We start from the raw sequence: 13,294 nt of genomic DNA, 5'->3' as shown, positions 1-13,294 counted from the left end.
TGATATTGAGGCACAGCAATGACTTTATCGAACCATCATTCCCCAAATCAGCCCCTTCCAAAAGGTGGAAATGGGGGGGTCCCTGTGTCACGAACAAGGACTTGGGGACCCCATGAACAAGGACTTGGGGGCCCCCCCCGATGCAACATGCGTCCTCAGCTGCCACACCCTGAAATCAGTTGAAAAACATTTAAAAAATGCATTTACAGCTTTAGCATTTTGCTGCCCCAGCTCACTCCAAAACCTCCCTGGCTGGATCGTGCCCATAAATCCACCTCAACGCCCTTGATTAGATCCGCGGCGTCTTCCCCTGACGCAAACGGCGGTTAATAAATGCGGATGCACCGGTGAATGATTCTCCAGGGGGACCGGAGGAGCATCCCCGGGTCGGAGTGTCCCCGCCACCTCTGGACTGGGGTCGGGGGGTTGTTCACAAAAGGAAGCGCAGGGTGGGACGCGGGACTGTCCCGCTCGGCTGCGCGTCCTTCCTGCCGCGGTTAATATTGGAGAGCTGGAAATATTAACAGCGGGTTGTGGCGCAACCTCCGTGCGGGAACACGTTATGCCAGCCGTGTCCGTTTTCCCTGGAAATATGCACCTTGTTTCTCCCAATTTCACACTCCAGCTGGGGTAAGTCGTCCTTAAAAAAAACAGTTTATTCCACAGCCAAAATTCAAGTAAATGACCCTTCGCCCCGCGGAGCAAAACGGGAGAGACGCAGCTTGGACCTGAGCACAAGGAGGAGCGGAAAAGCAAAGGTGCGGCCCCGCAGCTCCGCTCTTGATGCCGAAATGCAGCAGAGGGGACACGGGTGGCACGGGTGTCACGGGTGTCGTGGGTGTCACAGCCGCGGCCCCGGGCGGGCGCAGAGCGCAGCCAGTGCCGGCAGCCGGGCCGAGGGGCCGGTGGTGTCGGTGGTGCAGGATGAGGCGACGGAGCGGAGAGCGCGGCCGTAAGCTGAGCACAGAACGACAGGAAAGAGGCATTGAGAGACTAAAACATCACTTAAAGCCTGAAATTGGGCTCAGTTTTAGCCCTTTACCATTAAAAAGTGGCTTTCTGTACCCTCCTGATTACGAAGCAGCACATGAGCCACGGCAGAAAAGCCCCAAATTTTTATAAAACCCTAATTTCTCTGTTTCTTTTATCCCTAGAGGACAATTCCCAGTTGCCAACCAGATATTTCTGCAGCTGTACCCAAGACCGGAGCACTCCGTCCCCTAATGACGACCATTCCCATCAACTTCCCGCATCCTCCCACCAGAAGCTTGAGCGTTTAAGGTTTTTCTGTGCCTGTTTTGCAGTGTTTTCCTTATGATTTATGACATTTTGAGCACATTCTAGAGGCTGCTGCTTTGCTGAGGATGCCACCAACGTCCCCAAAGGGCCAGAGCATGGGTTAGAAATAAGCACCAGAGCACCCGACTTGGGGTATATTTGTAGGAACATCCTTACACAGCAGCCTAGGACCAAGGCAAGGTTTAGCCAGGTCTAGTTTCTCCCTGGATTATCACAGAACCAGGTTTTAAGATAAAACCTCCTACCTTGGTGGTTTTTGTAGAAAACGCAGTTGTTGGCGCACGTATCCGGGTGGGAATCCCAGAAATCGGCCCCGCAGGAGCACAGCGGGGGCAGGTGGATGTTGTGCAGCTGGATCTTCTCCCTCGTTTGGGCTCTCAGAGCCTCGACATACCTGCGAGGGATAAAACAGTCACCTGGGCTCGTAAAACCCGGCTGCGAGCGGGCGTCCTGGTTTTGTTAAAGAGTTTCTCTATTAGTGAATTTGCACATCAGCTAAAACATTATTAGCTGCATTTTCCTGAAAGCCAGATACATGTTTTGGTAGCCATAGCAATGGAGTGCGAGGTCATTGATAAGAGTGGATGCACATCCCGCAAGAGGGGCAACGAGAAACAGGTGACCAAAATCTGACCATCTGAGTGTAACATCCCATTCACGTGATAACTCATATAAAAGTGGGAGATCACGAGGACCTCGTCCCTTTTCCTTATGGTGACATTAGGAGAGGACCTTGCGAGTGGTCCCTGCAAACTGAGGCCAGTGACAGACTGAATCCAGCTCTGGTTGGCTGCAGAGTCCAGTCCAGGACTTCGGGTGCCGGCTCTGCAGTTGCTGGGATTTTCAAGGTTGGTTTTGTATATTTTGTATTAGTTTCTCTATTTTTATTAGTAAAACATATTTAATTTCTCCAACTCTCTTCCCTCTGTCCTTCTTTCCCTCCCGATCACCTGTCCGCAGTGGGAAGGGGGGAGAGGGGGTTAACAGTACATGTGCCATGGTTTATTGTCACCCTGCAATCAAAACCTTGGCAGTGGGCGGCCTGGCCGTACCTTTTGTGCTCCTTATTTCGCTGCTTTTCCTTCGCCTTCCTCGCTCTCCTCTCCTCCAGGTTCAGCTGCGCGAGGGTTTCGCAGGCTCCCTGCTCCCCCGGGGAGGGGTCTTGCTGCTCCGCCGCCTCCCGCATCCTCCGCTCGGCCGCCCGACGCTGCGTCTCCTTCGTGCCCTTGATCCTGCGGACACACAGACGATGCGAGAAGGAGCGGAGAAGCTCCACGGATCCCCCGACTACTCCAAAATAAGGTGTTTTTAACCAGCTTTCTCTCTCTTTCCTCCACCTCCAGCCCTTAGGGTGGAATCTGAGTTGGATACATCACAGAAAAGCCAAATCACGTTCCCCTCAACATGCAACAATGAGGAGGCTTTTTTAAAGTGACCCATCTGCCATTTGATCCCCGCTGATGAGCACCAAATGCGAGACCATTTTACAGGCAGATTGCTGCCAAAAAAAAGCATAAAGAAGATAAAAATCAAGGCTGGGCAGGAGCCAGGGGGAGAATGTGGAATTGAACGAGACATTTCAGACGTTGCTCTGTTTGGGGGGTCAGATCTTTATGTCCAGAAGGAAAGCGCTGAAGCAAAAACTTCCAAGTCCTAAACTCCACAAATGTTTTTTAAATGAAGTGGTAATGGAGCCTTAACTCCCCCACCATAAATCTTCTGCTATAGAAACTAAATCCGAGGCCAACTTAAGGCTTTACACTCAATAATTACAAAACCAGGCCCACCGGCTGCAGAGCCGAGACGGTCAGAGGGACGTCTTGTTATTTTAGACCAAGCAAAGCTCCTCCTTAACAAACCCCTAAAAGGGCAAAGCTGATTAAGCCAAGTCTTGCTTAGAAGTATTTTATGACACTATCGACATTTATAGCTGTGAGAGTCTGTTATTAAGAACCCCGGAGATAAGATCAGTTTAAGGAAAATGATGCGATCTCACCCCAAAGTTTCTAAAGCCGGGGGGCTCGGAACTGAGATGAGAAGTGCCAAGCACTCGACGTCCACTTGAATCCCAGCCCAGATCGGGCACTAAAATAAACCCAGGAGCTAAGTCAGGCTTTACAAGCCACATTCGTATCGCGGAGCTTCTTCCAACAAATTTTGGCAATTTGATCAAGTGGGTTTTTTAACCTGCCCCAAGGGGACAGAACGTTGGTTTTTTCCCTGAATCAAGCTGGACACTTTTCCCAAAGCATACGGGCTTTTGCTTTGCAAATTACTGTGGCCCAATTAAGACCAGACGAACGCACGAGAGTTTCCCGGTGACAGCAGAGGTGACACCACAGAGTGGCTGTGCCCCGTGGTACCAACCGGGCGATTCTCTGCTGCCGCTGCTGCTCCTTCACTTGCTGGCGCTCCAGGTCCATGAAGAGGCGCCGGGACCTCAGGAACTCGTTCTGACGCTGCGGGAAAGACAAGAAACCTTTGGGAAGGACGTTTGGGATTGATAATTCATTTCTGGGATCCTCCAACGTCTCCTTGTGCGTGTGGCCCAGGACCAAGAAGCTGGAGAGATGGGACCCGGACACCTCACAGAATCACAGAATGTTTGCTGGTGACACCAAGCTGGGAGGAGTGGTGACACTGGAAGCTGTGCTGCCATCAGAGACCTGGACAGGCTGGAGAGCTGGGCAGGGAAACATTTAATGAAATAGAACAAGGGCAAGTGTAGAGTCTTGAATCTGGGCAGGAACAACCCCAGGTTCAGTGTAAGTTGGGGAATGACCTATTAGAGAGCAGCGTAGGGGAAAGGGACCTGGGGGTGCTGGGGACAGCAGGGTGACCATGAGCCAGCACTGGGCCCTTGTGGCCAGGAAGCCAATGGGACCTGGGGTGGGTTAGAAGGGGGTGGTCAGTAGGTCAGAGAGGTTCTCCTGCCCCTCTGCTCTGCCCTGGGGAGACCACACCTGGAATCTTGTGTCCAGCTGTGGCCCCTCAGTTCCAGCAGGACAGAGAACTGCTGGAGAGAGTCCAGCGCAGCCACCAAGATGCTGGAGGGAGTGGAGCATCTCCCGTGTGAGGAAAGGCTGAGGGAGCTGGGGCTCTGGAGCTGGACAAGAGGAGACTGAGGGGGGACTCATTCCTGGGGATCAAGATGGAAAGGGGCAGTGTCAGGAGGATGGAGCCAGGCTCTTGTGGGTGACAACCAGTGACAGGACAAGGGGCAATGGGTGCAAACTGGAACACAGGAGGTTCCAGTGAAAGAGGAGAAGCAACTTGTTGGGGGTGAGGGTGGCAGAGCCTGGCCCAGGCTGCCCAGGGGGTTGTGGAGTCTCCTTCTGTGCAGACATTCCAACCCGCCTGGACACCTTCCTGTGTAACCTTATCTGGGTGTTCCTGCTCCATGGGGGGATTGCACTGCATGAGCTTTCCAGGGCCCTCCAACCCCTGACATTCTGGGATTCTGTGATCTGATACCACAGAAAACTTTATATCCCCAGCCTGGTATTCAAACAGGATAAATTGGGGGTCTGTTCTTTTTTGCCTTTTAAGCATTTTTTGGCAGATTCTCTCCAGCAACCGACTCCTTTGTTTGGCCGCACAAAAAGAACGAAGCCGGTTTCTCCTCCAACCTCCAACATTATTCTGATTTTGCTGAAAAAATAACATCAAACCAATAGGTTCACCCAAGAGCTGAGTGACCAAATGCTGCCCAACATACAAACCTCTCAGGTTTTCACACATAAAAGCTGCTCTTGAGGTTTCTTTTCTCATCCCCCGCAATCGACGCCTGAAACGGAGGAGAAAAACATGCAGATGTGGCTCTGTGGACGAACCTGCTTCTTGGTTTCCTCTTGGTCTGCGCCGGCCCAGAGGACGGGGGGAGCTCGGGAACGGGGGCGCAGCCTCTGGGGAGACTCGGGAGAGCACAAATCCTGGGAAATAATCAAAGAAGAGCCGCATCAGCATCCTCACGGTTCAATTTCTCAGTAAAATAATCATTTTTGGGAGTATAAGTTGGCTGGAGACACCTGTGACATCTCCATAGATGAGCCTGAGTGATAAAGCTTTGTCTACAGATAAACTAAACCAGAACCCTCCTCTAGGGATTAAATTCAGATTCGCACCTCCCCGTCCCCAAACACCCATTAGGAACTTTGCAAAATGCAAGAAAGACAATAATAATATGGATAAAAATACAATAATCTGTATAAAGATACAATAATCTGAATAAAAACAGAATTCGACAGCCACCATCCCACAAAACCTCAGCCCTTTACCCTCTGCTCGGGATTTGCCAAGCCAGTATTTCTGCTCCGAGCTGGACTAATCACCAGGTGAGGTCGGACCTAAAGTATTTGTTAAGTAATCCGGGTAATGAGGGCGAAACATTTCAACACCTCAGGTGCTTAAGGAAAGTCTGAAAACAAAAGAGGAACTGATAAATACATCAGGTCCCTGCTGGTGACACAGGAATCGTGACACCGGCTTGTTCCTCTGATGCAAATCTGCCGCTCTCAAGTTTTGCCAACAGTAGGCTTCAGAGTGAACGAGGCCTGAGGGAAAAACTCTTCTCCCCCAGCAGCCTCAGTGTCTCTGCAGAAATAAATCCGAATCAAACAATTCGAACCTCTTAAGATGAACCAACCCGTATCAATCTTACTTTTTTAAATTCTATTTTGATGTAGAAGTCGTCGTCTTGCGGGGCCGGCGGCTCGGCCGGCAGATCGTGATGGCCCACGATGGGCAGAGCCGCGCTCGGCTCTTCCACCGGTGCCGCGGCCACTTGGCGAGAGCCGGGGTCCTGCGGAGAAACGAGGAGACGGGTGTAAATCAGGAATTGAAATGGGTGTAAATCTGGAATTGAAACAGGTGCCAATCCGGAATTGAAACAGGAGCAAATCTGGAATTCAAACGGGTGTCCATCTGGAATTGAAACAGGAGTAAATCCAGAACTAAAACGGGTTAAATCTGGAATTCAAATGGGAGCAAATCTGGAATTGAAACGGGCATCAATCCGGAACTGAAACGGGAGCAAGTGCAGAATTGAAATGGGCGCCAATCCGGAATTGACACAGGTGTCAGTCCGGAATTGAAACAGGAGCAAATCTGGAACTGAAACGGGTGTCAATCCGGAACTGAAATGGGAGCAAATCTGGAATTCAAACAAGCGTCAATCCGGAATTGAAACAGGAGCAAATCCGGAACCGAAACAGGCGCCAATCCAGAATTGAAACACGGCTGCTCTGGTGCTGAAAATAAATAGTTGTGCGGGTTCCGAGGAGGTTTAACCGCAGGTTCTGGTTCTGGTGAAGGACGCAGGATAAGGCCGGGGTTGGTGAATGTTAAATGATTTGGTAGGCACAGGAATTACTCTGTCGACCCAGTTACGAGAGGAACGCAATTAGCAGCTGGGTATCTGCTTGGGAAAGCAGGGGAGGAACTCTGGGAACGGTTTGGACCTGAAAAGAAACGTGGGAGAGAGGGGGCGATGATTTTGGTCAAGGGATTGTCCATCGCAGGGATCACAAGACTTTCAACCAAGGTCAGAGAAGCCAAAGCCGTAAGTAAAACGATGGATTGAGCAGCGTCTTCCACCCCCAAAATCCAGCACTGAGAAAAGGGGTCTGGCTCTCGATAAGGAGGGGAGAAGAATAAAGTTTAAGCCTCAATTTTGGGCAAAACAAGAAGAAATCACCTTGCAAAGCATCTGGGAAGTGCTAGAAATGGAGATAAGGAGCAGCAGTGATGAATCACGAGCAATTTGTGTCTGGCTGGTTTGAATGTTTCCTACCATAGAAGAGGCCTCGGGGAAGAGCAGAACAGCCAGGTCGAGTTTAACTGATCCGGCCTAACTCAGCATTTGTGGAAAAAAACACCTGTTAGATGGAACTATTACATGGGAAGTGTGCTCCTGATTAAAAACTCCATGCGGATTCAAGCTCAGGGGTTCGCTGCACAAAAATCGGTAAGAACTCTGCCAGATGATTTAATGACCAGCCTGGACGATGGGAAAAAACATGGAAACCTTCACCCAGAGACATAAATTCAGATTAATATCAGGGTTTCTTTTTCCCCCCTTTATCCTGGAGCATGGAAACAGAGTAAAACCACAAATCAATATATCCCCCCCAGAATAAAGTGCCTGTTAAAGATCCTCCCTTCGTTTCTTGGGATGACGAACGGGACTCCCACGCGGCCCGCTGGATTATCCATGCCGGGCTTTAATCAATAATAATTAATAATAATGATAATCATAGCCAAGTCATGAATCACTCCGTCCTCCCGAGCACTCCGGACACTTAAACAAAAGGTGTGTTTAGTGTCCGAAACGGGTAACGAGGTTTTTCCAGCCCGTAATTACACTGGTTTTGTAACTCTTGTTCCTCGAACAGAAACCAAACAGAGGAGGAAGAGCCAGACCAGCTCTTAAATGAAAAATATGTTATATTTTCTAGATAACAGGCAGCCAAGATCTGCTTCACCTTTGGTGAACCCGAGACGGGAATGCAGAATTGCGAGATGGGCAGGAGGAATAAAACAAAATAGCAGGTCGGTGTCCTCAGGGAGGGACGATGTCAGTGTAAGGAAGATCTTGGCACAGAAAGAGCGGTGACAAAAAGCTGCTCTGGACAACAGGAGCGGCCCAAGTCGGTGAAACGCTCGGGGACAAAATGTGAATCACTTGGGATTGACCATGAGCCAGCACTGGGCCCTTGTGGCCAGGAAGCCAATGGGACCTGGGGTGGGTTAGAAGGGGGTGGTCAGTAGGTCAGAGAGGTTCTCCTGCCCCTCTGCTCTGCCCTGGGGAGACCACACCTGGGATCTTGTGTCCAGTTGTGGCCCCTCAGTTCCAGCAGGACAGGGAACTGCTGCAGAGAGTCCAGCGCAGCCACCAAGATGCTGAAGGGAGTGGAGCATCTCCCGTGTGAGGAAAGGCTGAGGGAGCTGGGGCTCTGGAGCTGGACAAGAGGAGACTGAGGGGGGACTCATTCCTGGGGATCAAGATGGAAAGGGGGAGTGTCAGGAGGATGGAGCCAGGCTCTTCTGGTGACAACCAGTGACAGGACAAGGGGCAATGGGTGCAAACTGGAACACAGGAGGTTCCAGTGAAAGAGGAGAAGCAACTTGTTGGGGGTGAGGGTGGCAGAGCCTGGCCCAGGCTGCCCAGGGGGTTGTGGAGTCTCCTTCTGTGCAGACATTCCAACCCGCCTGGACACCTTCCTGTGTAACCTCATCTGGGTGTTCCTGCTCCATGGGGGGATTGCACTGCATGAGCTTTCCAGGGCCCTTCAACCCCTCACATTCTGTGTTCTGTGACCCTCAGGCGGCTCCTGTGCTCGGAGGAAAGCAGCTGCATGCCAGTGATTCCCACGCCAAAAATCCCTGCGCCGGCGATTCCAGCACCAGTCATTGCGGTGTTGATAGTTCTTGTGCCAAAACTTCTCGAGCAGGGCGAGGAAAACCCACCAGGTCTGTCGCCCACACAAACACAGGATTGATGCAAAGGGAAGAGGTGTTTTTAAGAAAGAGAAGCACATAAGGTGAGGGTTGATCATCACATTCCTCCCAGACACCCAGATCATGATCTCAGCCTTTAAAAAGGATTGTTTGAATTCTTGTTTCCTTGTTGATCTCTCGTATGGAGATGTTTTCCACCCACTTCCTCCTTCTAAGAACAGAACCCTCGGGCCACCCAGTTCTACCACCAAGAGCCCGGTTTGCTTCACTCCTGCTGGACAAACCCACTGAATTAGGCTTGGGATTTGCTAATTCCAGCCAAACCGTCACCGATTTGCCACATAATTTGTTTTAAGCCGCTTCAGACTCACCTCTCGCCTCCAGACGCCACCGGGGAGCTCAGGGGTAGATGTGGTTTTACGGGACGCCAGTTTGTGCCGAACCTGCCACACAGATTCGCTGGGCTGGGAAAAGGTTAGAACCCAGACTAAACCCAAATCCCAACCCGAGAAAGCGATTTGCTTCCAGCTCATCCCCTCTTAAATCATTGTGATGCCACAAATCCCCATTAAAACCAAGACTAAACCCAAATCCCCACCCAAGAAAGCGATTTGCTTCCAATTCATCCCCTCCTAAATCATTGAGATGCCACAAATCCCCGTTAAAACCCAGACTAAACCCAAATCGCAACCCGAGAAAGTGATTTGCTTCTAGCTCATCCCCTCCTAAATCATTGAGACGCCACAAATCCCCGTTAAAACCCAGACTAAACCCAAATCCCAACCCAAAAAAGCAATTTGCTTCCAGCTCATCCCCCCCTAAATCATTGAGACGCCACAAATCCCTGTTAGACCCAGACTAAACCCAAATCCCAACCTGAGAAAGCGATTTGCTTCCAGCTCATCCCCTCTTAAATCATTGCGATGCCACAAATCCCCATTAAAACTGAGACTAAACCCAAATCCCGACCCGAGAAAGCGATTTGCTTCCAGCTCATCCCCTCCTAAATCACTGAGATGCCACAAATCCCTGATGGTCCCACCCGGTGCAATTCTGAGCCCCAAGGGCAAAATTCCAGCTCCCCTGTAAACACTATTAAAAAATACATTTAAAACTGAGCCTAAGGCGGGTTTTTCCAAGATTGTTGCCATCGCAGGTGTGCAGGGGACAAGCTGCAGGGAGGTGGCACCATCTAGTGCCAGCGCTGCCGCACAACACACCGAAAAGTCCCTATGAGTTCAAACCCTTGGAGAAGACACCGACTATTTGTCTTAAAGCTCTAAAAAGAGCGACAATATTCAGGTTAACAATGTAAGGTGACGCTTTGTTAAGTATTGGAATGAATTTAAAATACTAGGGACAGGAAGCTCAACATGAGCCAACAGTGTGCCCAGGTGGCCAAGAAGGCTGATGGGATCCTGTCCTGGATCCAAACTAGCGTGGTCAGCAGGACAAGGGCAGTGATCCTTCCCCTGTGCTCTGCATTGGGGAGGCCACACCTGGAGTGTTGTGTTCAGTTCTGGCCCCTCAGCTCAGGAAAGAGATTGAAGTGCTGGAGCGGGTCCAGAGAAGAGCAACAAGACTGGGGAAGGGACTGGAACACAAGCCCTATGGGGAGAGGCTGAGGGAGCTGGGCTTGTTTAGTCTGGAGAAGAGGAGGCTTAGAGCTGAGCTCAGCACTCTCTAGAACTACCTGAAGGGCAGTTCTAGCCAGGTGGGGATTGGGCTCTTCTCCCAGGCATCAGCAATAGGACAAGGGGCCATGGGCTTCAACTCTGCCAGGGGAAATTGAGGCTGGAGATGAGAAAGCAATTCTTTGCAGAGAGAGTGGTCAGGATTGGAATGGCTGCCCAGGGAGGTGCTGGACTCACCGGCCCTGGAGGTTTGTAAACTGAGATTGGACATGGCACTTAGTGCCATGATCTAGTCAATGGACTGGAGTTGGACCAAGGGTTGGACTGGATGATCTCTGAGGGCTTTTCCAACCCAGTCCAGTCTGTGATTCTGTGGATGTGCTGTAAAAAAACAGAAGTAAGAATTGTGGCTCACCTGGGCGCTTTGCTGCTCGTTGCGCTCGGCGTGACCCGTCGGTGCTGCGCAGCTCCGGGACAGTCCCGGTTCCTTCACAGGAGCAAAATTTGGGACTAAAAACCAGCAGAAATGCTTTTCCGCAGCCACGTGGGTCTGCGGATCCGGCCCTGGGCCCCCAGCTTTTCTCCTTCATCTTCCCCATTTTTGCATCCTCAAACTATTCTCTTTGCCAGCTTCCCCAAATTTCTCATCCTGTTTTAGGTCCATCCTTCTGCAACCCCAGTTGCCTCCAGCACTTTTTGCCCTAAATCCACAAATATTGGCATTCAACAAACTCCAAACTGCCCCATCCCAGCTCTGGCAATGCTGGAAAACCCCAATTCCACACTATTTTACCCACATTTGGCTGCAAAACCAACCCCAGCCAAGGGTGTTGAGCAAAGCCGGGGGGGTTTGAACATCACCAGCTTTGATTTGCACCCCACAAAAAGCACCTGTGCACCCCAAAAATGCATCAGGGTTGGAGCGACAGCGACAACATCCCCATTCTGAGCCCTGGAAAGCGACAGACACCCCGGAGTGGCTGGAGCTGGTGGCATTTTGGAGCTGGTGACATTTTGAAGCTGGTGACATTTTGAAGCGTTCCTGTCTCGTTCCACAACTTTCTGGCGAATCTCCCCTCTGTTTTTATTTATTAACACATTTATTAACCTATTTTTTGCCCCATTTTATGCCGTTTTCCAGGGATTTTCTCACCGCCCGGTGGAATTTCTGCTGCTGTTTCCTCCGCAGCCGCCGCCTCACGTTGTGCTGGAATCGACTCAGCTCGGCCGCTCGCGCCCGAAAATGCTCCTCCAGCTCCTCCTGCACCTCCAGCGCCGATTCCTGCGATGGAAAAGACCCATTTTACATCAATTTCATTATACGGCGGCATCACAGCGTCCCCCCTTCCCACTCGGAGCGAACACAACGTGTATCAAATGATTCGAAGCTTCTCGCAATGCGAACAGAAGGAACAAGGCAAATCTCAGCACCGGCTCTCACGAGATGCTCAAATATCCCAAACCCGCATCCGGAAGGGTGAAAAACCAGCGTTTAAAGGGACGGGGAAAGGGGTAAATCTGAAAATCGAGCGCAGAACCACTGGGGGTGTCACAAAAATGGGGAGAAATCCACCTGTTTAACCCCAAAACGTAGTCGGAGCTGCACAAGATGCTCCGCTCCCTGTGGCCACCTCGTTAGCAATTATGATGTAGCGTTAACGTATATATTTTAATATCATTAATATTATTCAATGTGCATAAAGAAGCTCCGATAGCCCCAAAGTGGGAGCACCCAGGAAATCTTCAGTCCCCCCCACCCCAAAATTCGGAAACAATTCATTCCCATAAATCATCTCAACCTTTCCAGGTTTAAATTCCAACATGGAAATGAATCATCCCCAAAGGGTAACGTGTTAATTACAGGGGCCTGAGCTCATCAGCCGATATTTAATGAACTTTTAGTCCTTTTAGAATAACCCCCGGAGCAGAAACCCCCAAGATGGGCATCAATAAAGAGCATTTGGAAGTGTTGAAAAGCTACAGGTCCGGCTTAAGATAAAAGCTGAGAGTGGGAATTATTAAGTAACAGCGCTGGTTGGGGTCTCTGATGTTTAAACTGAGGTGGTTTACCTAAAATAATGCAGATTGCTTGAGAGATTTGGGATTATTTGAGGAATTATTTATTTGACAAATTATCTGACACCTTATTTGACGAATTATCTATCTGGCAAATTATCTGGCGAATTATTTGAGGAATTATTGATTTGACGGATGATCTATTCAGTGAATTATTTGATAAATTATCTATTCGGTGAATTATTTGGCGGATTATTTAATTTATCTGACGGATTATTTCAGGAATTATTTGACAGATTATTTCTTTGGGGGATTATTTATTTATGTGAGGGATTATTTGCATGGGGGATTATTTGACGGATTGACAAATTATTTCAGGAATTATATGACAAATTATTTATTTGGGGGATTATTTGACCAATCGACCTGGGTTTGGTTTAAATAGGACACCACGGGGTCTTTCACCACCCTCACCGCCCCCCCCCCCCCCCCCCCCCAAAAAAATCATTCAAATCCATTATTATTCCTCAAATAAGTGATTCCGGCCACTTCCCAAGGGAGATGAAGCTCTCGGTGGCTCCCGCAGGGTGGGGGACACTGGGGGACACTCACGAAGGGTCTGATCTCCTGCGCCCCCCCCGGGCCGCTCTCCACCCAGACGCCCACGGGGGCCACTTGGGGGGTTCTCTGGGCCAGCGCCCCAAAACTCGGCCGGGTCGGGGGTCCCCGGGGCGGCATCGCGGGGGGTCAGTCCTGGGGGGGGACAGAGGGTGAGTGGGACTCCCGCAGGCACCCCTCACAGCCCGGTTACCCCAAAGCTCTGCAACCCCCCCAAACTGATTGGGGACCCCTGTGCACGCCCAGATCCCCACCAGACCCCCCCATCT

The 13,294-nt window shown here is 50.5% G+C and overlaps 1 protein-coding gene across 6 annotated transcripts in view; it reads right to left on the bottom strand.

The window, feature by feature from the left end:
- Window positions 1-5: 5 nt before the first annotated feature.
- Window positions 6-13,294, bottom strand: part of CCDC15 (coiled-coil domain containing 15) — a 23,955-nt gene continuing 10,666 nt past the window's right edge. For 5 of the 6 annotated variants that reach the window (XM_065040634.1, XM_065040633.1, XM_065040632.1 and 2 more), the window contains 10 exons: window positions 13,020-13,160; window positions 11,545-11,673; window positions 10,807-10,878; window positions 9,129-9,221; window positions 5,960-6,100; window positions 5,133-5,231; window positions 3,667-3,758; window positions 2,352-2,531; window positions 1,545-1,693; window positions 6-957 (listed from right to left, as the gene is read on the bottom strand). In XM_065040634.1, the coding sequence (XP_064896706.1) occupies window positions 842-957; window positions 1,545-1,693; window positions 2,352-2,531; window positions 3,667-3,758; window positions 5,133-5,231; window positions 5,960-6,100; window positions 9,129-9,221; window positions 10,807-10,878; window positions 11,545-11,673; window positions 13,020-13,145 (1,197 nt within the window). In that variant the 5' untranslated portion in view covers window positions 13,146-13,160 and the 3' untranslated portion in view covers window positions 6-841. The remainder of the gene's footprint in view (window positions 958-1,544; window positions 1,694-2,351; window positions 2,532-3,666; window positions 3,759-5,132; window positions 5,232-5,959; window positions 6,101-9,128; window positions 9,222-10,806; window positions 10,879-11,544; window positions 11,674-13,019; window positions 13,161-13,294) is intronic. The other variant, XM_065040635.1, reaches the window with a different exon arrangement.

The sequence above is a fragment of the Columba livia genome, chromosome 24 (assembly GCF_036013475.1).
Source record: "Columba livia isolate bColLiv1 breed racing homer chromosome 24, bColLiv1.pat.W.v2, whole genome shotgun sequence".
Taxonomy (NCBI): domain Eukaryota; kingdom Metazoa; phylum Chordata; class Aves; order Columbiformes; family Columbidae; genus Columba; species Columba livia.
Note: the sequence above shows the minus strand (reverse complement) of the source record. Positions and strands in the feature narration are given on the sequence as shown.